At 40.9% G+C, this 24,898-nt stretch overlaps 1 protein-coding gene and 1 pseudogene across 1 annotated transcript; both read right to left on the reverse strand.

Moving 5' to 3' along the window:
* Window positions 1-615: 615 nt before the first annotated feature.
* Window positions 616-24,858, reverse strand: bag6 (BCL2 associated athanogene 6). The gene is made up of 25 exons (XM_085177247.1): window positions 24,727-24,858; window positions 22,005-22,092; window positions 21,794-21,911; window positions 20,623-20,837; window positions 20,293-20,364; window positions 18,035-18,157; window positions 17,741-17,946; window positions 17,486-17,618; window positions 15,241-15,441; window positions 14,936-15,158; window positions 14,632-14,682; window positions 12,921-13,267; window positions 12,773-12,845; window positions 11,815-12,161; window positions 10,344-10,608; window positions 9,105-9,274; window positions 8,861-8,914; window positions 7,202-7,310; window positions 6,928-7,052; window positions 5,154-5,288; window positions 4,170-4,226; window positions 3,845-4,069; window positions 3,370-3,477; window positions 3,131-3,277; window positions 616-1,152 (listed from the first exon to the last, which is right to left on the reverse strand). Exons 2-25 carry the CDS (start codon window positions 22,083-22,085, stop codon window positions 1,057-1,059), a joined length of 3,681 nt encoding a protein of 1,226 aa, XP_085033373.1. The 5' UTR covers window positions 22,086-22,092; window positions 24,727-24,858; the 3' UTR covers window positions 616-1,056.
* On the reverse strand, window positions 5,418-6,444 carry LOC146509104 (polyadenylate-binding protein 1A pseudogene; annotated as a pseudogene).
* Window positions 24,859-24,898: the final 40 nt, after the last annotated feature.

Consider the following 24,898-nt stretch of genomic DNA (forward strand, 5'->3'; position numbering starts at 1 on the left):
CTTGCTTAGCATGGCGGTTAGGACCTTACAGACGCCCCAGGTGGGAATCAAACTTGCAACTCCCGGTGTGAAGTTTTACCACTACACTATCCAGCTATGTTTTTTTTAATGATACTGCAAATACTTTCCAGGTCGTTTCCACAAAGCAGTTCTGTTTGAAGGACACAAAACATTTAATCCCATTCTTGACACATGGGTATTTGCACTTTTGCTATTCATGTAGGTTATTATGTCTCTTACCGTTTTTCTCACTACACAACTCACCTTTTTACCTTGGATTTTAGAGTTCAGTCCTATCAGGTTTTTAAAGTTGTGTTGTCTTTCTTTCAGGGTCTGCTTTTAGTCACATTACATTTATTTTATTGATCTGTGGTTTTCTCTTATTTACTAACTTGGTCAATGTTGTTCCTTTTAAAATGAGCATTTCATGAATATTACAATTGTTGCAACTTTATGGCAATCATTAACACAACTTAATAATGTACTGATACACTTAAACTCACACTCAAGTGTACTTAAACCTTTTTAAAACAGGATTTTTCTTTAGTATTTTCAGTGTAGAATTAAAACTTGAGGAACTTCTTTCCTTAAAAAATATGAACGAACAGAGTACTGTACTGTAATTATCAAGATTTTTATTAAGCATACTGTACATTCATGTACCAAACAGCATCACATGAAAGTCTTCTCCTGTGCTCAAGAGTACTGACAGGAAGGCCAGAGTCCGCTAAATAATGAGGATTCAGGCTCCGCATGAACAAAGCGACACGAGGGGGGAAAAGAAAGCAAACAAGACTAGAGTGACTAGATTTAGTCTAACTTAAATCTGGTGAAACACCTTTTTCAGTGAAGAACATTCTGTCAGCAAAGGTTGGACTAAAACACAGAGCAATAAATAGGCACTAGGGAAGTAGCCACATCAGCGCTAGGCCGTTAGTCAGAGAGCTGTTGAAAAAGTGGACAGGCTGTTCGGGGAGTGAAGCTGTGCTGACTAGTAGTCAAATCAAAGTCCCAAAGGAAAGCAGGTGGAGGAGGAATCGGCTTCAGTGTTTGTGATTATGAGTCTGGTGAGAAAGCTCTGTGTGCGTTGGGGAACTGCTGAGAGCTGAAATCCGGGTCTTCCCTCACTCGTTTCTTGATGTCTGTTTTAACCTGAAAAACAATTGACTTCCATCATCAGTCAAGAAGGAGAACGGGCAGTCGTGTGACTGTGAGCAGCTTCCCTAAAGGCTACAGTCATAGTGGAGGTTAAGGTGGCGTTTTGTCACTCATCATAGTGACTTCTTCAGCCACAGTCTGAGTTGGATGAGTGATGAAAGGTAGGACTTTTACTTTGAATGCAAACTGTCTCTGTTTACAGTTCGTGTCATAGTGTTACTCCTACTTAACTAGCAGTTACTGAGTGTTTGGAGACGAACTGGCATCTTCCAAGCAAACTACAGGTGACCGCAGACTCTGTGTACCTCTTTGCAACCATTCACCAACTAATTGAAGAATACACATCTTTCCCTGGTGCTGTGCGGTTCCCAGCAGATCTCTAGGCCTGTCTGGCAGTAGTGGCTTTAACCACTCTAGTAGTTTTCTACTAAAGGAAGTAGGGATGGGTGTTGAGAACCGGTTCCCACTGTTTCAATTCCTTGGAATTGTTTGCAAACGATTCCCTTATCGATTCCAGTCGCCCCGAATGACGTCACCACGTTGCGGAGCGTCATTTACCTGGCAGGAAACACGGCGGCTCAAACGCTCAAAAGTTTGACAACAGGGCAACTTGCAATACTTGCAAAGTAGATATTTCATTTAAGGGAGGAAACACTACGAATATGCAAAAGCATTTGCTCACAAAACACGCGATGACCTTAAATGAATGTCGTGTTTTTAATTCCGGACTCGTGAATCTCAACCCAGCAGCAGCGGTAACGTTTGCACGTCCTCTCCCGTTAATGCGGCAGGTAAATAATCAACAACAGTGCAGATTATGTTAGTGATCTGCCTTATTACAAAACCATTACTGTGCATTTAGGTGACCATGATGAGAGACAGAGTCTGGCTCAGATGCTGGCAGTTCTCGCTGCAGTCTACCGTTAGCGTCTCCTTTCAGGCCAGGATAGACGAATGTCACCGAGCAGAGACTCAGTTTGTGGTCAAAGGCTTGAACCCGATTTTCGGTAAGTGAATGTGTTTAATTGTAGGCAGGGACATTACTGGATATTCTTGTGTAATTGCTACAGAATAATTGATGTTATACTTTGTTATTGCTACAGAAGAATATTTATTTTATTATTTTACATTTACAATTTTTTTTCCTGGGGACCCTGTGACACCCCATTGAAGGCTGTGGATCTCTTAAGATCTCACTGCTGGGTTTGTAAGGCCATGTTACTCCTAAATTTCTATCTTGTTCAAAGAGAAGATATAAAACAAAGTTCTAAGCTAATCGACCTTAGTGTTCTCCTTTTTAAAAAAGAATCGATAAAGAATCGAATCGTTAAACAGAATCGAAATCGTGAAAATCTTATCAATACCCATCCCTAAAAGGAAGTAGCTCTCCAATATACCGCTGTGTGCTAACTGCAGGAACTGACCCTGCAGGGCAATTGTCTTTATTGCTGGTTACCAGGAAAGGGAAAAAAAAAGCAGCTACTCTGGTGCCGGGAGGTCTGAAAAATATTTTCAGGGGTCTGATTGCTAAAAGTGGCACAATTTTCCTCTTCACCAAAAGGCCTGTGATCAGTTACGTCTTTAAATTGCATAACAGCAACATAGAGGGTGCTCTCTGTGAGCTTGTAAAACGTTAGAAAGCCAAATAACTGGGTCACAACATGACATTGTAACTGTGTGATCAGATGCAGCCACTGTGTCAAACAAATTCAAGTCAACACTGCTGCATTTTTCCATAGTTTAGCATTGAGATGTCATTATGTTACAGGATTATTTAAACTGTGAGTTTCCTTTGTATCATCCTGGTGTGCTTTCGCTCATCCTTCCTGTCCTTGCTCTTAAAAGCCCTCCTCATGATTTCCCAGCAGTTTTCCAGTTAGTGCAGCTTTCATAGATCTGGCTAAGTATGAACATAAACAATGTTCGATGTGCCTCTGCTTGATTTTTGCCAGTTTATGTAAGATGCGGTTACCTGTTCTGAATAAGCTTCCTTCACCTCCTGGGTCTCCAGGTCTTCCTGCAGCCGTTCAGCAGAGGTGATGGGCTTCACGCCGGCCGTCCTGGCTGCTTGACTCACTGCATCAGAGAGGGAGAGGAGGGCCGCGCTGCCCTGCCCTGTCTGAGATCACACACACAAACATGCAGCATAAAGAAAAGGGAGAGAAGCCAAATTCTTATGTAATCACAAAAAGTTGCACCTGATTTTATTACCTTTCTGCGTTTTGCTGGCATGCCGTGCAAATATGCATCAGACAATGGAGGCTGAGCCTTCATCTTCCTCTGAGTCATTATATCACACCTGATGATGGGAACCCATTCCTAAAACAAAGACGACGGAGAATATAAGGATTAAGCAGAAGTAGCTGAGAGTCATAGTTTAGGTCAGCTGTGTTGCACTAGAGCTAAGCAAAGCAAACGCTCAGGATTTTGCACGTGTCCAAAACTTTGGTTAAAGTTTTTTTCCCAGAACAGAACTGGACTTTATACTTCAGTTGATGGCCAATAGAGACGATCACCTATTATTACACATGTGTTTTTCAAAAAAATAAACAGTTGCTATATATAAAAAGAAAAAACTAGCACACGGTAAATGTAAAGCAGGGACACAAAGAGTTAAACACTTTTTCCAAATGGAGGAAAAAGACGACAGTTAAAGCAGTAAAAAGCGGTGGGAGGGAGCTCTTACAGGAGGAACAGCAGCAGCCCAGCCATCCGACTCTCCAGCAGACTCCTCCCTCCCTCCCTCCGCTCCCGCCGCTGCCATGTCGCCACCTAACGGCACGGCTCCTCCTGAGGCTCCCAGGTCCCCAGGCAACACCCTCGTGTCCCGTGATGACACCCTCGTCTCCTGCGACACCGACATGGCCTCCTCTGCTGTGGTGGCTGCAGCTGGTGACAGGTTGTCCCCGATCTTTGGAGGTGGAGAACAAAACCATGAGGAAACTAAAAGGAAAACACAGGACCAGAACCGGCAAACTAAGGTCCTCTGAACTCTCGCACACCATTCTTACCGTTGCACTTTGTGCCTGTTCAGGCTCTTGGCCACCAGCTGCAGAAGACTGATCTCTCTGTGAAAGAATATCATGTAATATTTATTAGCCATTTCAGACGTGCAGTTCAGAGAAATGTGATATGGAGCAGCCATCAGATAAGAGGGACTGCTCTCTCTGCATGTTGCACATGTGCTCTGCACTGCAGGAAACACACAAGGACGGTAAAACCAGATTCTGAGTCTTAGCGCAGATGAATTATTGGCAAAGGCTTGAAAAGAGTTTTTGACTGACCTGCTTTGTCAGTATCTGCTTCATGTCACTTGGAAAGATTTTATTAATCAGAAGAGTTTCTTAAAATTATTTTAAGTTATTTTAATTATTTAGCTGCACAGTTTTGTTTCATGTTGTACTTAGATGGTTATGTTTTTGATGTTTAAGGCCATTAATTATCTTAGTAAGCCTGCACTGTTTCTCATGGCCAGCAGGGGGCGGGCGAGCTTCCAGTGAAGTCTATGACCTCTGATGACTTCATGGTTTCTATTTTCAACTTTTACTGAAAACAACATGATGATCACTTTGTACAGTCCAAATGAAAGTTAAAGACGAGGGTGATGAGCTGCTACTGTGCAGGTGTCACGCCGCTGGTCACACACACAGCAGCAGATGCTCTGCTTGAGGCTTCTATACAATGACTTCACAATGACCACAGTGTCCGTGTCCATCTTTCATATCGTGTTTGGTAATAGCTCAGTCAGGCTGTCTTCTTACATGAAATTTGTACTGATCTGCACACATATGTCGCAATGTGAGTCACAAAAAATGATTTACAGCTACACAACTCTAAACACACACTACAAAAACAGCCTGAAGCTTGAGCGGCTGCATCATGCAGGTGAGGCAGGGGGATTTGCTTTCCTTGAATTACCATCACGTCCAATTTTATTCTGAGAATTAGAAATTTAACATGCATGCATGTGTGTGTGTTTGTGTCTGCTGCGTTACCTGTGTGTGAACTATGTAGCTCTGGATCTGCTCCTGTGTGATAGGGATGTGCTCCAGAATCACCTGCAGTCTCATCGTCATCATGCTGGTCATCCAGTTAACCAGACTGGGGCTGATGTCACTTGACATCCTCCGCTGGAACAAAACAAAGTTCGTTTTTTATCTCACAGGCACGTTTTCTCCTGTATTTTGTAACTTTTTAGGTTACATCCTCTCTTTAAATTGTTAAAGTATACCACTTTTCTTTGTTTATATCTCTGACTATTTCCTTTTTTTTTTTTTTTTAATTTATTGAGTTTATTACAGCCAGTAGTTTACGATACAAATCACCTTTCAAGATGCCCAGCTGCCACCTTCCTAAAGTGGGTGGATATTCTGAGCACTGACACAGTAAAATGACATAAAACAGAGGAATGCATTCAAATTTAATCATCTCAATTTTCTCTATTTTGCTTTTTTTTTTTTCAACAAATTTTTGTTGAAAAATTTTTAGACCTGGCAGAGTCAATCGTTTTCTTTTTTTCTTTTTTTTTAAGAAATAATTTATCATTTTGCGATGTTTTCAGAGTTTTAGGTTTTTCAATGTTTAAGTTTTTTTTTCTTTTTCCATCGGTGAAGCAGGTTTCAAAATGCTTGATCTTAGACGCTGGGAACACCAGCAGGGGTGGAGGACTTCTGAGCAGCCTCCTTGGCCTGGTGGGCCTGGAGCACAGCAACAGCCTCATCCACCTTTGAGCGCAACGACTCAGGTGACTCAAGCATGTGAAGCAGCTCTGAGTTGTCAATCTCCAGCAGCATACCAGTGATCTTGCCAGCCAGGCTGGGGTGCATGTTGTGGATCAGAGGGAACAGACGCTCACCCAGCATCTGCTTCTGTTCCTGAGGTGGGGCTGCAGCCAGCATGGAGGCAGTTAGAGGCTCCTGTCCTTGGACCTGTGGCTGGGAGGCCATGTGCTGCTGAGGGTTGCGCACACCAGCAGCATATTTGTACTGGGGCATGGCACGCACTGGGGCTGCGGCGGCTGAAGCATTGGCAGGGCGCTGGTTGAGCGCCTGTGTGGGCATACGCTGAGAAGCCATCATGCGTGGGACCTGGGTGTTGGTGGTGGCGGTTGCACGAATGGTGTTTAAGGCCTGAGGCCTGGGTGCTGTTGGGCGCATAGCATTGGGCATGTTCTGGAAGTGCTGAGGACGCACTCCTTGAGTAGCCCAACGGGGGCTGGGGCACAGCTGGGCCAGCTGGTTGGCAGAGTAGTATGCAGCACGGTTCTGACTATTTCTATTAACATCAAATGACAGAGCAGCTGAATTCTTCATTCTTTACTTCTAAGTTTATAACAGTGCACATGACACTTTCTCTTTATAAATCACTTTAAATAAACAAATTTAAGTAAATAAGTGCAGTACGGTACTTCTGAAGTGTGTTATAATTCCGGCTTTCATATCTACTGTTAAACAGTGGATCTCCATATTAACTTGAACTGTTTCAAATAATGTGTAAACTGTATGTTTTACCTGTAATAGCTCAGAATTTACACTAGTTGATGCTAATTGATGATGCAGTGATAGAAAAAATATAGATAAGAGTACAATGGAACCGTCTCCTGTCAGAAGCACTCAGTAGCGCCTCTGTGTGGCACTGACTTCTCCTGTAAATGTGTGTGAATAAAATTGAATTTGTACAAAACACAAAATTTGACCTTCTTTGACCAAAATGTACAACTTTCATTTATGATAAGTATTTTTTCTTGCTGAGTGGAAATGGTGTACATACAATTCGGTGGTTGATAACAGCAGTTAGAGCCCTCTGGTCTCCTCTCAGGCAGTGAAGGTTGAGAGCAAGACACTCGAACAACGCCTGGTTACACATCTGTAACAGCTGGGGCCCAAATGTTTCATCTGGAAAACACAATTTAAATTGAATAATAAAAAAAAGTGAATGTATTGCAGTTACAAGTATAACATTTCCCACAAATATCCCACAGATAAACTCTTTAAGCTGCTGTTCGACACAAAATGAGGAAACAATGAGCTAAAGTTGAGTTCACCATTGCAGCGCAGAATGTGTGTGGCGATGCGAGTCAGCTGCTGTCTGAAGAAAGTCATGTTGGTCTGGGTGATATCAACGCCCTCCAACACGCTGACTGAAGACTCTCTCTGTTGGGTTTCAAAGGAGAAGATCTCTTCAGAAGTATTTCAATCAAAAGCAGATGGCACTTTAACATAAGTGGCTATTACTCTAATGCTGTGCAACGGACTCAAGGTCTGCTGCTGCTTACCCTGTTTGCAAGCAACTAACGTTTTACCTACAGTGTTATCACATCCCATCTTCCTGTCATTGAGTGTGGCAAAATTCATTTGAACACTCCAGACTACATGCCATGCCAGCCATGACTGACTAGACAGAACATAAACATGCAAATGGTATAAACCGTAATCTTTATCAGTGATAGCAGCTAAGCTAGCTATGATAGCAAGTTGTTTTATCTAGGTGCTTCAGTACTGATGAGTAGGGCTGGGACAACGCGTCGACGTAAAAAAATCTGCGTCGATGCGTCGTCACTTTCAAAAAAACGACATGGCGGCAGCGAGTAGCGGCAACATGAGTGAGGCAGCCGCAGTCGACTTAAACCACTCCACCCGAACACGCAGTTTTACAGTATGGGGATATTTTAACCGAAAAGGAAGTGATTCAGTCGTTTGCCGGCTTTGTGAGGTGGAAATGGCCTATCATAAAAGCACGACGGCTATGCACCAGCACATCAAACGACGGCATCCAGGAGCAGCTTCTGCAAAGGACAAACCACCGTAAGTTTTCAACTTTATTTTACTAACGCTAGTTTTTACCCGTTAATTCATCCAGTTACCGAGAGCGTCTTATCTATGATTTTAAAAGACAAGAGACCACTTGCTGTGGGTGAGGGATTCAAAGAAATGCTGACCACTTTCCAACCAGGTTACACTCTGATTGTACGACCTCTACAACTTTATTTTTTGTCAATTGTTGTTGCAATTTTTTTTATTAAAAGGTCTTCAAATGAATAAATTTGTGTTTTTCATTTATATACATAAATTAGTAAATGTGAAATTGCTATACAAGTCAAATAATGGGGAAAAAAATCGTTAATCGAATCGAAATTGAATCGGATTGAAAAATGAATTGTTAGATTAATCGATGCATCGAAAAATTAATCGCTAGATTCATCAATTAGGAAAATAATCGTTTTGCCCAGCCCTACTGATGAGACTGAAATAATACCAGTTCAATACTTGTTGCTACTATCAGCAATTCCAAACACTGTCTACCTTCATCTACTGCAAATTAAAGTAGTTTTATATACTTCACATCTGCTTTGCCTATCAGACAAAATAGCCCATTAATATTAGTCAAAGTCGAGCACAGCCTGAGCTCTGATGGATGTTACGCATGCGATGTTTTCCCTCGACAGTTTAAAAAATAAATAAATAAAACAGGTGAAATGATTTTGGTGTCCGGTTCCAAATTTGTTGAAGGTCAAATTCATATTCTTATCGTTTTTTAAGGATTTCAAACTGACAGCATACGTGACAATTTTTAAAACTTTTCTTTAATACAAATATCTGCAGGCTGCACGAGATGCAGATATGTGCAAAGTCAATCTATGGTATTAAATTATGTGCTTGATCGAATCCTGTTGTCATGAGAAGAGAGTAAGTGCAGGACTTACAAAGCTTTCAGTGATATATTCCTCCAGTTCATTGACGAGACTGTCAGCAGCAGCCTGTGAAAGAAAAAGAAGACAACATGCAGAAGGAAAGAAAACATCAATTATTGATCACGTTCACAAAAACAAAACAACCAAAAATGAGGGATGTGTTATGAAGTAAAATAGCTGCGTCTACTTGTAAAGTACCTCTAAAATTGCCAACAACATTCTAAGAATAACACAGATTGTGGTGAGTGGTACTGACAGCAATGTTCTGATCGGTGGGCTCTCTGCCGTTGAGGTAGTTCTGGTTGAAGAACTGGGCCAGTTGTGGCTGGATGCGGCTCAGAGGCTGGTGCTGACCATGAAGCAACATCACCAGGTCGGACATGGTGAAAGTCTGACACACCAACATCAGCAGCTCCCCAAAGAACCCTGGACCCACGATACAAAGAAAATGTACACAATCAAGAGGGAGACAACATACATATAAATGAGACTGTATCTGATATTAGGGCTGCACGATTTTGCATAAAATGAGAATCACGATTTTTTTGCTTAGAATTGAGATCATGATTCTCTCACGATTTTCTTTTCCAGTATAAATATTTATTGCACTTATTAACTGCACATCAACTTCGTAACAGTTGAGACTGAACATAAAAACAATAAATGTCTCACATTTTGTCGTTGCTGCAAAATGTTGTACTGCTTGAAATTCCGTCTCCAGCGTTGCTCGACACTGCGTGTATAGAGCAGGTAGTGCAACATTTTTAAAATAGTTGCGGGACGGCACTGTGTAGCTGTGAGCCATATCTTTGGTCAGGTGATAAGTAACAGCCTCTGTAATTTCTTTGTGCCTGCGGGAGGTCGACGGGTATAGGGAAGCGCTGTATAAGGTTCCTGTTATTGATGTTTGGGTGGTTGACGGGGACGGATTTTCTCCGGTCACTTTCTTGGCCTTTACAGCTTCGTCATATTGCACTTTATGGTGACGTTTGTCACAGATTTGTAGTGTTAGCTTGCGGTGCTGCTACTATGGCAAAACACAGCAAATTATATTTTTTTGACTCTCATCGTCTTCTTTGAAGGCAAAAAACTTCCACACGGAGGAATGAGAACCTTTTCTTGGAAGTAATTTTTCAGTGGGGTTGTCATTCTCACCGCCATCAGGAAATGTTTGCTCTGCGCTCATTGTGTTTTCTCCCCTCGGGCAGTTTCACGTGCTCTCCATTGTTTTTTCCCTGCCAGATGGCTTCTGTATCACGCGGTATAAGGCTCCGCCCTCGTCATTTGTTGAGCAGGAAGAGTGAGCGCTTTCATACAGATTACGTCCCGGATCAAAATGCGGTACAATCGTCATCTTTTTTTTCTTTTTTTTTAAATTTAAATCGTTGTCATTGGAAATGAGATCGCACATAAGTATGAATCGAGATCGCGATTTTCTAACGATTAATCGTGCAGCCCTATCTGATATTATAAGTAAATACAGGTTGTTACTTACCCGTTGGTTCCTCGGGACTGATGAAAATGTTGGTCGACTGCGACAGCCTCTGCATGAACTGGGCGATGCTCTCCGTGTCGTTCTGACCTTGGCCCAGAGAACCCATCATGGTACTGAGGACACCGCGAACGATGCCCGTGAACAGCTCCGGGTCGAGGGCTTCAGCTGCTGCTGCGCCAGGATTAGGTGTTGGGTTGGGCCTTGCCCCGGGTGCTGGAGTGGTACCAGGGGGAGGAGGGGGTGGTGAAAAGATGGGCTGGGAGGCCTAGAAATAAAGTGGAAACAATAAGTTGGGGTTTAGTGACAGTTTAAATGCAGCTGATTGTTGTGAAAATGGAAAGAACTGCACGACTCAGTTGCTAGCAGCCCTTCCCCTGGAAGATATTGTGATGAATAAGAACTCATTTAAATTATGTGTGTTCCCCAAAACCTTTTTCCTCCTTATGTTTGACGGGAATCTCTTGACAGCCAATAGAGATCGAGGTGATAGAGTTGTGCTCTCTGAGCTCTTTGAATATATTCAGTTTCCAATAATCTACATTTGGACATATTTCAACAAGGCAATCCCTCCATCTTTGTATTCATTTCTTGCACAGCAGAGTGCAGATCAAATCCAAAGGTAGGTAATCTATTGAGTTCCTGTTTCTCTTTATTCTTTATCTTTTCTTCATCTTCAAGCTGCTTCCGTACGTTTTTCGGCGCTTAACTACTCCCTACGCTTTTGTGCTATTTTCACCGTTCAAATCTTAAAAAATTCTGCTCTTTCTGCTCTTTTCAGCTATGACTTTTGGTGCTCATAACATCTATACTTTTTGAGATATTGAATTTTTTTTGCCCATTTCTTCCACATTATCAGTGGCGTCACTGATTTTCCTTGCCGGGTTGACCTGTGTTTTAGCTCAGTGAGATGAGCAGCCGTTCTCAGACTGGGAGGCCCGGGTTCAAATCCTGCTTATGGCAACATTTCTTTCAGTTAACAGTTAAACTTTTTTAACTCTTTTCAGCAGAATTTTCAGAATTTTCACCTCTTTTCAGCCCAAATTTTGCTTATTCACCTCTTCTGCAAAGTTTTCAGCCTTTTCATCTCTTATCAGCACAATTCTCAGCAGCTTCTTCTCATTTAAGCAGAATTGTCAGTCTCTCCACCTCTTCTTTGTTAGAATGAGTTTGGCTCAGTGAGATGAGCAGCCGCCTTGAGACCAGGAGGGCCAGGTTTGAATCCTGCTCACGGCAACATTTTTTTTCACCACTTTTCAGCAAAAAATTTCTGCTTCTTCACCTGTTTTCAGCAGAATTTTCAGTTTCTTCACCGCCATACAACTTTTTGCAATTTTTCAACTTTTTTAGCTTTTTTCAGCAGACATCTTCAGCGTTAAGGCATCCACACAGCATTTTCGCAGGAAATGCAAATTTTTCTAGTTTGCATGTGGAGTGCATTGTGTGCACACATGTCAAAGACAGGAACACTTACCTGCTGCATGAATTCAGCCATTCCCTGGATGAAGGCTGGGACTCCAGACGTGGTGACAGTTATCGAAGGGTTCCCTGCCGCACCGCTTCCAGCGCCGCCAGCTACCCCCAGGAGAGAACCTAGAAGCTGGCCAAGGTCTGAAGGCATCTGCTGAGGCTGGGGCTCACTGTTATTGGTCTCATTTTGGTTCGGGGTGGCAGCAGTAGTGTTTGTAGCAGGAGGTGGTGTTGGACCCGAGGTGGAGAAGGAAAAGGATGAGGAAGATGAAGCGGTGTGAGAAGAGGAGGAAAAGGAAGAAGAGGTGGGTGTGGATGTAGAGGAAGAAGAAGATGTGACCGTTTGACCAGCTGCAAAAAACAAACAAACAAAAAATCAAAACAAACAACTAAAACACTGTTGAAGAACATGTTAACAGAAACATATGCCTGCATATTTTTACTAACGAACTTTACTAAAGTAGCTTTGCATGATTTACGGCTCAAAATAATGCTTATTTATCTTATCTAAGAGAAAGAACCCTTCAACCCATCCTGTGTGGAAAAAGCTGTTTTAACTCCTCCCCTTGAATGTCATCTCTTTAAGCCAACTTTGGTTTGATTGGCTGCCCCTCATAAAAAGAAGATTTAAATAAACGTCATTATAGTTAATTATTTTTTTCCAAACAGTTTTAAAAAATATCTGAAGTAATATTATGCACTTTTAACAGTGAAACAATAGAGAATCTGTCTTTAATTGTAGTCTGCCAATTTCAACAATGCAGTAATGATGTTGTCTGTTTATTAAGAGCATCTACATGACTGAGACTCTGAAGCCTTTTAAAATTGTTGCATTCACTGAAATATCTGCTCAAAATGTCTTTGATCCTGACAAAAACACCCCAGATAGCATCGTACAGATCCAGGAGTACAAAGGAAAAGAAACGTTTAATACGTCTCCTTTACTGAGTAGATCATCTCACCCATTTGTCCAGGGAGCAGCAGCTGTCCAACCAGTCCACTAATCATCTGGTTGAGAGCAGCGGGGTTGAAAGCCTGTGAGGAACGTATTATTATTCATTGATACTGCTTAAATATCTCATGGAAATCATCACACTGCATTATTCCCACCTGTCCCGGCTGCTGGCCTGGCATGGCAGTCCTCACATTTATGGTGGTTCCCCGGGTACCAAAGGCAGGAGGGGGCATGTTGGGTGCAAACGGGGGTCGGGTGAAGACAACCCGTGCCTGGGGTTGGGGGCCAGTACTGGGTGGTGGCGGGGGAGCGGTAGGAGTGGTGCTGGGTGTATTAGGGCATGTGGTCGTGGCAGAGGAGCTGGCTGTGGAACTGGGAGGGGTAGGCTGCGGTGGGGTTGGTTGGCCGGTGGAAGCTGCGGTGGCGGCGCTGGTCGCTACGGCAGCAGCATATTGGCTGATTTGTTGCATGAGATTCCTCATAAAATCAGGAGGGAGGGCGCCTAAGGGTGAAACAAACACCAGGGAATTAGTATCACATGATTTAATTTAGTGGGTTTAGAGGATTTTCAGCAGTTAGCAAACGAAGGCTTTTGTTCTCATGACGTTCACGTGACGGAAAAAAATTAAGCGGACAGAAAGCTTTTCAACATCATGTGGGCAACCCCAGCTCTTGGTACTTTTTCACTTTAGGTTTTAAAAGTACTTTGGCCCAAACAGCTCTGTAGCAAACATAAACCTAAACAGTTTAAAGTCTCTGCTGTCTCAGCCAGCTAGTTAACTTGTAAATACGCTCAAGGTAGGAGACCAGGGAGTCTATATCTGTCCAGCGCCAGTTTTCTGGCACAAAAATTTACGGATTAATTTCATGATCACAGATTTTGTTTATTTTCCTAAACCAATGAGAAGTGATGTTCAGCCATGTGAAAAACTAAAAAACAGGGCACATAAGATTTAAATATATCCAACAAAATTCATGAGCTATGACTTTGCTTTTAGAGCAGGATAAGTTTAGTTTGATGAAATGCTCAAACTTTTATAGCCTCTATACTCTATAATAAAATTTTATTAACACTAATAAGTGTTTTTTGTGGAATGGTTGAAGAATTTACATGAAACATGCCAGTAAACTATATATGTCCAGCCCTTGGTGTGACTTGAGTGAAACAGAGTTTGACACCTCTGTTTTACATGAAGACACTGGAATGTAGGGGTGGGGAAAAAATCGATACTGTGTAGTATTGTGATATTTTGTTTGCTAATAATGTATCGATACAGGGACAGCAGAAATCGATATTTTGTTACAAAAAAGGTTTTTGTGCTCTGACTTCAGAGCATGTTGATCCTTTTTCTGAGCAAGAATCCTGACATTCCTTCACTGTCCAAATGTGTTTAACTTGTTTTTTGGACAGTTTACTTATTTTAATTTAAGACATGTTTTATTTTAATTAAGTTTAAAACTTTTTTATTTAATGAAAAATTATATTTTGTTTTAATTTACTTTCAAATTCTTCCGTTGCTGAAGGGGCTGCATAGTTTTCATAAACTGCATAGTTCAGAATAGCTATAATTGTACCAGATGGTTGATTCAGTTAAGTTGGACTAGACTGTAATACAAACCGTTCAGTTTGTCAACAATAAAACTGAAATGAGAGAAAGACTGAGTGTGAGACTTTGATATTAGAGAAAATGAATATTGATAAAGTTTACCTTTATGTACAGAATCTGAATATCGCAAAATATTTTTAAAAATTGCAATAATATCGTATCGTGTGTTAAGTATCGTGATAATATCGTATCTTGGGATGTATGGTGATTCCCACCTCTACTGGAATGCCGTACGCAGTATTTTTTAAACATGCTATACCTGGCTGTCCAGTCATTTGCTGTCCAGCTGTTGCCGTGTTTGCACCTGGGCCTGCACACAAACAAGAACACTCTCAGTTAAAGCTGGTCAGACTCTTCATGAATGTAACATTTGCATTATCAGAGCCATTGTGTAACAGACACTGGAAAGACCATCTTGCTTGTAAATCCCGAGTTAAAAGTCCCATTCTGCAGGTCTCTGCTTGAGCCAGCAGTGCAGATGTGGAACTTTAACTCCAGTGCAGTGACAGACACACACAGCTTGAATGGAGCATTCAATCAGTGGCAGGTAGGGGACAACACACCGTCCGTGTTCATCTGCATCATGACCACCGGGACTGCCTGGTGGCTGATCCTGATGACCCGGTGGCCAGCCTGTCCCTGTCCAGCCTGCTGATTGGACGGGGAAGTCTGTGTGGGGGAGGTCTGTCCCTGACCTGCCTGCTCCGCCTGGCTGGTCGGCTGAGTGGGCGTGGCTTGTCCCTCAGTGCTGTTAGCCGCAACAGTCACTGTGGCACCCAGGTTCATCTGTTGGTGAAGACGTAAGCAGTCAGTCTGGTTTCCTAAGAGATTTCCACTTTAGTGACTAAAGCTGCTTCCATTCACTTACTTGCACTGGGATGTGGTGGTGCATAGCTCCAGGAAGGGACACCGGGTTGGTGTAATGAGAAAATGGCCGGACTACATGCAGGTGACGGGGGACGGGACTCATTAGGTTCAATCGCAGGTCGCTGAGAGCTACTAGAGTGTTACCAAGGAGACGCAGACACTCCCACGTCAGGGCGAGTGTTCGCTGGTCCTCCTCTCTCTCCTGTAGCAGAAAAGAAACCAATCTTGTTGAAATCTTACCTCATCTCAAATATAAGGACACTGTATAGAGATCACATTTACTTTATTTTTAATTACCAACTTCTACTTATTTTATTGTTTGGGTTTTGAAATCTTTACATTCTGCCTACCAGAGCATTACTTTACTAACCAATTAGAGCTTATTGAATACTTTACATGTTATTCTGTCATGTCTCGTCTTCTTATCCAACATTTCTTTATTCATTTTATTTTAATCTTATTCGTATTATTTCTATGATGATGTGTCAATATAATTCTTTTATTTTCTCCAGAGTTTCTAATTGTTTTCTCTTTTTAATTTGTTGTTTGTCTAATTGCAATTTATTAGCATATTTCTGACGCACTTGTCAGAGAAAGAGAGGGACGATTTTGGAGCTTTAAAGGACACCACATTTGAGTATGAAGTCAGCAGAGTGAGTTATGGGTTTTGGACTGTTTAAAGTAACTTGCAGGTTTCACTTACTTTAGTCAATGTTACTACTAATCATCTATCATATATATGAAGTCTTAGTATCAGCAGTGTTTCCCATAGATACACTGTACTTAAATGGGATACCCGGATATATTGACAAACACCCAAAAACATTTTACAATTTACATTTTTCATCATAGGGATGCACTGATTTGATATTTGGATCAGCTATCAGTCTGATCCTGACTCAAAAAGCAGATCAAATATTGGTGATGCAGTATTTTCAATTCTGTTTTCACTTTGTTGTTTTTTTTTTTTTTACAGTTTTTCATTTAACTGTAAACCGGTTAACATCACTGATAGCTGCAATGATCCATTTCCCCAGTGTCTAACATTAAAGACACCCGCTTGGTCAACCAATGCATCCCTGGTTATTCGTCTAAACAAGGATTTCTAAGTATCAAAGTAGGGCTGGGCGATATGGCCTAAAATTCATATCGCGATATAATTTCAAGCATGTGCGGTAACGATATATATCGCGATATATTCTTTTCTTCTGTATAACGTATTTTTCACACTATAAGGACTTAAAATACTTTAATTTTCTCAAAAATCGAGAGTGTGCCTTATGTATGAATTCTGGTTGTGCTTACTGAACTCGAACCGATTTGGGCAGAAATCTGTTAAAAAATGTTTTAGTACAACTTTGGTAAGCCGCACTGCTTGATGGATTGTCAGAGCATTACGGCTGCCGTAGTGAGGAGCTTCACGGAGTAATCTGGGTCCAAATCTGTGTCTGTTTCAGGTCCCAAAGTCAAACGAACACAGAGTAAAAAACTGTCTAAATTCTTTCATCTTTAATTAAATCATCAGCGTTGCTGCTTTACCAGGTGTAACAATTAAGTTTAACATCCAGGCATCCATGAAAATAGAATTTATTAAATTTAACGGAGTTAGAAGTTAGAAGTTAGCAGGAAGTTAGCGCGCTCGTTTCCACCTAAACATGACATACGATGTTCTGAGAGATTTCTGAAACTAATTCAAACGTACAGCTCTGCTACCACTTCCAACATAAATGAAGACAGAAAACTAAACAGCAGTGACGTTTGCAGGGTTACTGAAGTTGTACTAGCTGGTATATAATGTTGCGCTACGTGATTGCTAGCGACACAGCTATGTTAGCATAACATTAGCACAGTGAAGCTGGAGGATGAACGCCAACTTTTTTCCACTCGATAAAAGTCATTAATGAATCAATGTTACGGAAGTGGAGGAAGCGCAGTTTTTGGCTTTCTCCATATTTCAAAAGTGCTTCATCTCTTTGCTATGACTGTCAGCATATTTTGCAGATGATAATGGTTGTATCCGCTGCGATGCTTTCGACCAAAACAGGCGCAGCTTGATGACATCATCAACATGCGCTATCGCGATAGAGCGGTATAGTCAAAATCTCTATCGTTGGCCAAATTTATATCGTTTCTATCGTATATCGTTTATATCGTCCACCCCTATATCAAAGCATCTGTTATACAAAGCACTGATTAACAATGTATAGTAAAGATTTCCAGTAAATTGTTTTTTGTTTGAATCCTACTGTATTGTTGTTATATTCTGCAGTGGTGGCCGTCTCGAGGATGGTGTGAGCTCTCTGAATGAATGGTTGCAGTCTCTCCTCAACCCTCCGCAGCTCAGACAGCATCTCGGCTAGTTCAGCCGGGCTGGGATGACTGAAAGAGGAAAGAAAGGCAGACCAATTAGAATTACACATCATCACAGAGACATACAGAGAAATAAATGCACAGTTTGACCTTTGGAGAAATCTGAGTTAACAAGCTAGATTTTGTCTCACTTGGGTCCAGGTTGCGGTGTTGGTCCCTCAGATTGAGCTGAAGAGGAGGGTGGAGGTGGGGGAGTTGTTGGAGGTGGGGAGGTGTCCATTGGCTGAGCAGAGGGAGAAGGAGTAGAGGTGGTGGAGGAAGATGATGGAGGAGGGGGAGCAGCGGCGGCAGCAGCATCGGTTGTCTCTGTTTGAGAGGACGAGTCAGTTGGTCGACCCTGAAACCGACACAAGAAAGCAACAGAACTGTTACTGAGAAAGGCAGAGTTTCTCTGCTGAGGTATTTGGGGGGGGATAAGTGCTCACCTCCATTCGTTGGATGACATCATTGATGTCCCTCAGCAGGTTCTCAGCTAAGACCAGCCTCAGCCTCGGCTCACTCTGCACTGGCTGGTCCATATCGATGTGCACATTCACAGACCCATTGCTCTGTAACAAACAAGGAAAGGTGACAATAAACAAAACAATTCAGTGTCGTGTGTAGCTGTGTAGTATTATGGCATCATTAGGATGAAGTTAAAACAATGTTACAGTACTTTAGACTAAAAGCCTTATTTAACCATACTTTGTTTTACTTTATATGCTTTAAGCACTACATCTACAAACCCAATTCCAGCAAGTTGAGACACTGTGTGAAATGTAAACAAAAACAGAATGCAATACATTTCCTAAGCCCATACTTCATTCATAACAGAACATAGAAAACACATCAAATATTCAAACTGAGACACAATTTCTAGAGGTGGGAATCACCATACATCCCACGATACGATATTATCACAATACTTAACGCACGATACGATATTATTGCAATTTTTTAAAATATTTTGCGATATTCAGATTCTGTACATAAAGGTAAACTTTATCAATATTCATTTTATCTAATATCAAAGTCTCACACTCAGTCTTTCTCTCATTTCAGTTTGATTGTTGACAAACTGAACGGTTTGTATTACAGTCTAGTCCAACTTAACTGAATCAACCATCTGGTACAATTATAGCTATTCTGAACTATGCAGTTTATGAAAACTATGCAGCCCCTTCAGCAACTGAAGAATTTGAAAGTAAATTAAAACAAAATAGAATTTTACATTAAATAAAAAAGTTTTAAACTTAATTAAAATAAAACATGTCTTAAATTAAAATAAGTAAACTGTCATGTTTATTGCTGCCATAAAAAACAAGTTAAACACATTTGGACAGTGAAGGAATGTCAGGATTCTTGCTCAGAAAAAGGATCAACATGAAGTCAGAGCACAAAAACCTTTTTTGTAACAAAATATCGATTTCTGCTGTTCCTGTATCGATACATTATTAGCAAACAAAATATCACCATACTACACAGTATCGATTTTTCCCCCCACCCCTAACGATTTCATGGAAAATATTCACTAATTTACCAGCAGCAATGTGTTGTTTAAAAAAAAAAAAAAAAGTTGAGTGGGGACAAAAAAGGCTGGAAAAGTAAATGGTACTAAAAAGAGACAGCTGGAGGAACATTTTGCAACTAATTAGTTTAACTGATTAGAGAACAGCATCACAGGGCTGCATCAGTGCCTGTGGCATCATGATGCTGAAAAGTATATACAGGTGTTAGAGACACGTGCCTCCATCCACATGACATTTTGTTCAGGGAAAGCCTGTTTCAGCAAGATGACTCTAAACTGCATGCTGCATGTATTACAACAACAAGGTTTAATAGCAGGAAGTTCCAGGTGCTGAACCGGTCTGTCTGCAGTTCAGGCCTTTCAGCAAATAAAACCATTAGAAAACCATTAAAAAAATATGACATGAGCCAGCATGGTTGCAGCAGCCAGTCACCTCATTCCCACATGTTTATGGACTCTTGTTAAAAGAAGAGGGAATCCTCCACAGCAGTAACATAGTCCTAGATTTTAAGGCCATGTTTTCTAAGCTTTCTCTGAGACATGTTGTTGCTAAATTTAAAACGAGTAAACATTTTCTCAGTTTAACATTCTGTTAAGGAATGAAATTGCAAATTATTTATGTAAGAGCCAATTAAAGGTTAATTTTATTGGTACTGGTAAAATGATTAGAGGAGAAATATACATGTTTGATGTTAAGAATATAATTTCTAGTTAATTTCGAAATACTGTTTTGTTAAAGGTATAGAATATAGAAGTGCGACATTCTAATGCGCTTTTTAGTATTTTGGGCTTCCGGCACACTGTAATTACGTAGTTGGGGAGTCAGATAAGCTGGAAGCAACACAGTTTTTTGACCGAGTCTTGCCATGTAAATTAAAAGTTTCAATAAACATCTTTTTTGCAAGAAAAGTACCTGGACTTGCTCGCGTTTCAAATGCATGTTGCCGGACTGACTCCTAAAGGTGGTACAGAAGAGTGAAATAGAGACGGAGTGCCGCCACTACAATTTAATTCTGCTTTTATTCACATTTTTACATAGTTACCAAAAATTTTTGGATTAGGACTGTACTTTTATATTTCTGACTAATTGTCAATCAACAATTAATTGAACATCCATGTTTTGGGGGTGCAGGAGGAAGGCGGTGTACCACACAGGGAGAACATGCAAACTCTCACCCCAGTGCTGGTTGTGACTCTGGCATTCCTGGCATTCTCTCCCATGCTGGACACCATTTGCTGGACTGACATCTATATGAAAAGATTCAGGGATAGAATGACCAAAATGAAAACATTATTAAGAGAAACCAACAGAGGGAATATTGCATATAGACGTTAAATTCAAAGCAGAGGATCTCTCTACTACATGTCATAATAATCAGTAGTAATCAGTGATGGAATAATAACATCGGTTCTCTGAGTTGCTTTTCATCACCCTTTGGTTATATCTGAACCTTTGCATGTGACATTGGACCATAAATATAACTTGAGAAGATAAAGCAGACCAACCTGTATTTGCTGGGGATCCATGATGTTGACAGGGAGGTTGAATGTGCCAAGCATTACGTAGCTGTTAGCGTTGCGATCGTGTGGAGGCACTTGCGATGTTCCCTGGGAGGAAGAAGATGGCCCACTCTCAGCTGAAGAGCCTCCTGACCCTGAGCCGGGCTGTGAGGGTGGAGGGGGCGCTCGCTCCACCAGGTGGATCACTTTTCCACCCACATCTGGTAGAGACAGTCATATACAGTTACACATCTCCAATCATACTTCAAGAAAAAAAAAAAAAATCGCATTTCCAACACACAGACTCTACTTGAATGCACTACCCAAGTATTCTGCTAGCCGCTCGACTGTCTACTAGATAGATATGATGCTTGTCTGAGTCGGGGGTAGCAGTCTAACCAGGAGCCCAGTCCTCTCCCTCTCCATGTCTTCTGGGGGGAACATGTGACATCAGGGCATTTTCAAGCAAAAAAAAAAAAGAAAGAAATGAAAATCTCTCCAGTGCATTCTGGGTTTGTTTTGGAGGCCTCTTCCTGTTTCTTCCAAAAACATTTGACCTAAGAGGCGCTCAGGACGCAGCCTGATCAGATGCCTGAACTGGCTCCTTTCAATGCAGAGGGGTAGCAGTGCTACTCTGATCCCCTCCTGAGTGATGAAGCTCTTCAACACATTTCTAAAAAATCCTTTAGAGCAAGCCCATTTCAGCCATTTGTTTCAGTTACTACTCACAGCTTGTGGCCATAAGTGGGGATAGGACTGTAGCTTAACAGCTAAACTGACAGCTTCACTTTGAGCTCTCTTCAGCATAAAAGACCAGTACTGACCAACATATAATTCATCATATACGACTGGATTCTGTGGAGAACATTGTAACTGATTATCAAAATGACACTCATTTTCTGCCAAATACATCTTGCAGTTAATTACACATAGCTGTTACATTCTTTTTCAGCAATGGCCCACATCATCAACACAAATGTTCTTAAAAAGCAGCAGCAACTCTTAAAACACCATAGTAAATTCCAATTTATCTGTAACCAAGTGTAACCAAAATGTTAAGAATTCATTCTCTGTGTAATACCAAATACCAAAAAAACAAATTTCCTACTTTCCAGGAGGAAGTACAAAGACCAACAAATGACAATCTAGTTCTGCATTTCATTCTTTATTTACTTACTGTAGTCTGTCAGAGTCCTTTCGTCCTGCAGCACTCTGCCCTGGTAGATCAGCCTCTGTTTATCCACTGGTATACCCACTGATGGGGCAATGTGCTCCTTGAACTCTTTCACCGTCAGCTACAACAAAGATTGAACAGACATGAGTAACGCCACAAGAAAGATGAACTAAGACTGAGAAATTCCTCCTGAGTTTGCAATGCGTGTACTTACCTGAGCGCCAACAGTGTAGGTTCTGCTCTGGGAGTCTAATGTTTTCACCGTCACCTCTATGTCAGCAGTTTGTTCTTCCATTGTGTTCCTGTAACAGAAAGATGTATTTTCCAGTATTTATAGCTCAGCTGAAACTGGATTCTTAAGGTAAATATGATGACTGTTATGTGAGAGTTTAAACACTTTGATCATTTGAAATCCTCTCATATTTCTTTCTTAACATAAACATCTACTTTTAAACATCTCTGTGACTAATTAGGACAATTTACAGTATAAAACAAAGACTCTCACTTAAATTATCACAAACATGTCTTTTGTCATTTGATTCTTGCTGACTCAAAGGGTCTGTAAAAACCTGATGTGCCAGCCAGTAATTACCAACTGATACTGCTCCTACAGCTATGGCCAATGATAATGTTTATTCTCAATTAATGTGTTAATGTTTACTCACACGTTAAAGTTCATGATAGTACATTTATTAAAAGACTGAACAAGCTGACAAACATGGCCATAGCCATCTCTCTCTCTAACACAATTAGATGTGCAAACTTGCATCTGAACAAACTACAAGGACAGTGTCCTTTGGACAGACAAGACAATTGTGGAGATATTTGGCCATAATACACATGCCAGTGGATTAAACCAAACGCAGCATATCAGCACAAACGTCTTATACCAACTGTCAAGCATGTGGTGATGTTTTGGGCTTGTTTTGCAGTCTAGGATGTGGGCACCTGCAGTCAGTGAGTGGATCATAAATTTCTCTGTATGTCAAAGTATTCTAGAGACAAATATGAGGGCATCTTTTCTATAACTAACTCTTGTCTACAACAGAACAGCTGAAAAAGAAAAGAATCAAGGTGTTTTAATGAGCAAATCAAAACAAAATCTAAAGTTCATACTGCAATCTGATGTAATTGACAGGAGAGCTTTGTATAAATGAATGCCCGCCAACCTCAATGAACTGAAGCACAAACCATATGTAAAGAAGAGTGAGACTGATAATATCATACAGATAAAGATTACTTCAAGCTGATGCTGGTAAAGGTGTTTCAATAAGCTAATGAATCATGTGTGTACTTAGTTTTTCAAAGTAGGGCTGTGCGATATGACCAAAATCGCATATCCCGATATAAGAAGTCTATCGTAGATAACGATATAAATCACAAAAATGTACATTTTCTGTAAATTCTGTGAGTCTCAGGCAGCTCAACTTGTGGAAAGTTTTTCCAGCTGCGCGTCTAGTGTTTTAACTGATGCATGAAACGATACATTTTTAGACATAAGTTGTAAAGGCCGCCGTTTTCTTTGTGAAGATTTATTACACGGCGTTCTAACGTTTGAGTCTAAGGTTTATTTTTTAGCTTTTTTACTTCTCATCTGTAAATAATCTGCTCTTTCACGTGATTCAGTTTATTTTGAAAAGTCTCAACAGGATCTTGAGCTTTATTGTGAAAGGTTTATATGGAACATAAACAACCGGACACGCGATGGTGTTACCGTAACCAAAACGCATAAAAACAGGCGCTTGTCAGTCTGTAGTGTGGTTATATTAAATATAAGAGAAAAAGAGAACTTTAAGAAATTAATATAGCCACTACAGTGACCATCAAAACGATGAAAAAATATTGCCCGACACCACGAAACAAACGATAGCATAAAATGAAACGATAGACGTTTTTATATCGTCATCTGATATATATGTTATATCGAACAGCCCTATTTCAAAGGACACATTTACACATAACACACATGCTTTGTGATCAAGATCATGGTAACAGTAGACAATGTAACACGTAGGAGAAGATGATGTGAGAGACTGATAATGTCTTACAGAAAACCATTTCTTCAATGTAATGATGCTAAGGGTGATTTTACAGGCTACTGGATTATTGGGACTCCATAGTTTTTCTGACACTACTTCTGCATTTTGAGTTAATTGTTGTTAAACTTTAACACAGTGTCATACGTCATGTAAATATGTCATGGTTTTCATGCGTATTATCAAACTAGTTATTATCACCGGATTTGCAAAGCCTTGAAAATAAGCAGAAGATGCATTATGCTTATACCATGGTTGTAAGGATAAGGTGTGTCTTGTTTTCCCCTCTCATTTCATTTGAAATGTTTACCTAAAGAATATTTTTTCGCCACCATCTTACTTGTCTTGACAACTACACAGAATATGGATTTATAAAGAAAGTAGTGCCATCCGCAGGTGCAGAAAACTTCAGTTGCATGTTCCTTAAAACCAACAACAAAAACATCCAACGATTTTTCGTGCAAACCACCGACGTAAAACCGAAGGAAACAGCTGAGTCCGATCAGCTAAACACTTGCTCGTGTTGTTTTGGACTTTGCGTGCTCGGTAACATCGTAATGTTGAGTAGTTAGCCGAGGAACCGAGGTTGCTTCATGCTGGGCCAGACACCGACGTGCATTGTCTTTATTTAAGCCTTTTATTAATTTAACTGTTAGAACTGTGGTATTTGACTCTACTTCTATTTAACAGAAATTACGTGTAACAGTAGCTTACTTAGCCGCCAAAGGTTTGCTAGCATGAATTAGCTTTGCTTAACTTAGAAACCTGGCAGACGTCACGAACGAAGCTAACTTTGAGCTAACTAGCTAACGCTACTAAAACGGAACGTTAAAATTAGCATAGCAATCCGAGACAGTGTGAAATTTAGTTTTAATTAAGTCCGTGTCGTTAAACAGTTACCTTAAAAGTTACTATCCTCTCGACGTATCCAGTGTATGCAGCTGTTTTCTTATCATCAGCTAGCATGCAAACGACTTCCCTGTAGCTTCTCTGGTACTTGCCAGAAACTGCCAGGCTACGCGGATATGACGTCTAGGCGGCACCGGAACCACTGCGCGCGCAGAGGGTGAAA

This window comes from Neolamprologus multifasciatus, chromosome 11, assembly GCF_963576455.1.
Source record: "Neolamprologus multifasciatus chromosome 11, fNeoMul1.2, whole genome shotgun sequence".
Taxonomy (NCBI): domain Eukaryota; kingdom Metazoa; phylum Chordata; class Actinopteri; order Cichliformes; family Cichlidae; genus Neolamprologus; species Neolamprologus multifasciatus.

Bases quoted from the DNA above. Each gene is read 5' to 3' on its own strand.
- bag6 (XM_085177247.1), bottom strand. From the start codon at position 22,085: ATGGAAGAACAAACTGCTGACATAGAGGTGACGGTGAAAACATTAGAC. The intron at 15,159-15,240 runs GTAAGTGAATGG...CTTCACCAACAG, and splicing joins ACCACCACATCCCAGTGCAA to ATGAACCTGGGTGCCACAGT. The intron at 14,683-14,935 runs GTGTGTTGTCCC...GTTTGTGTGCAG, and splicing joins GATGCAGATGAACACGGACG to GCCCAGGTGCAAACACGGCA.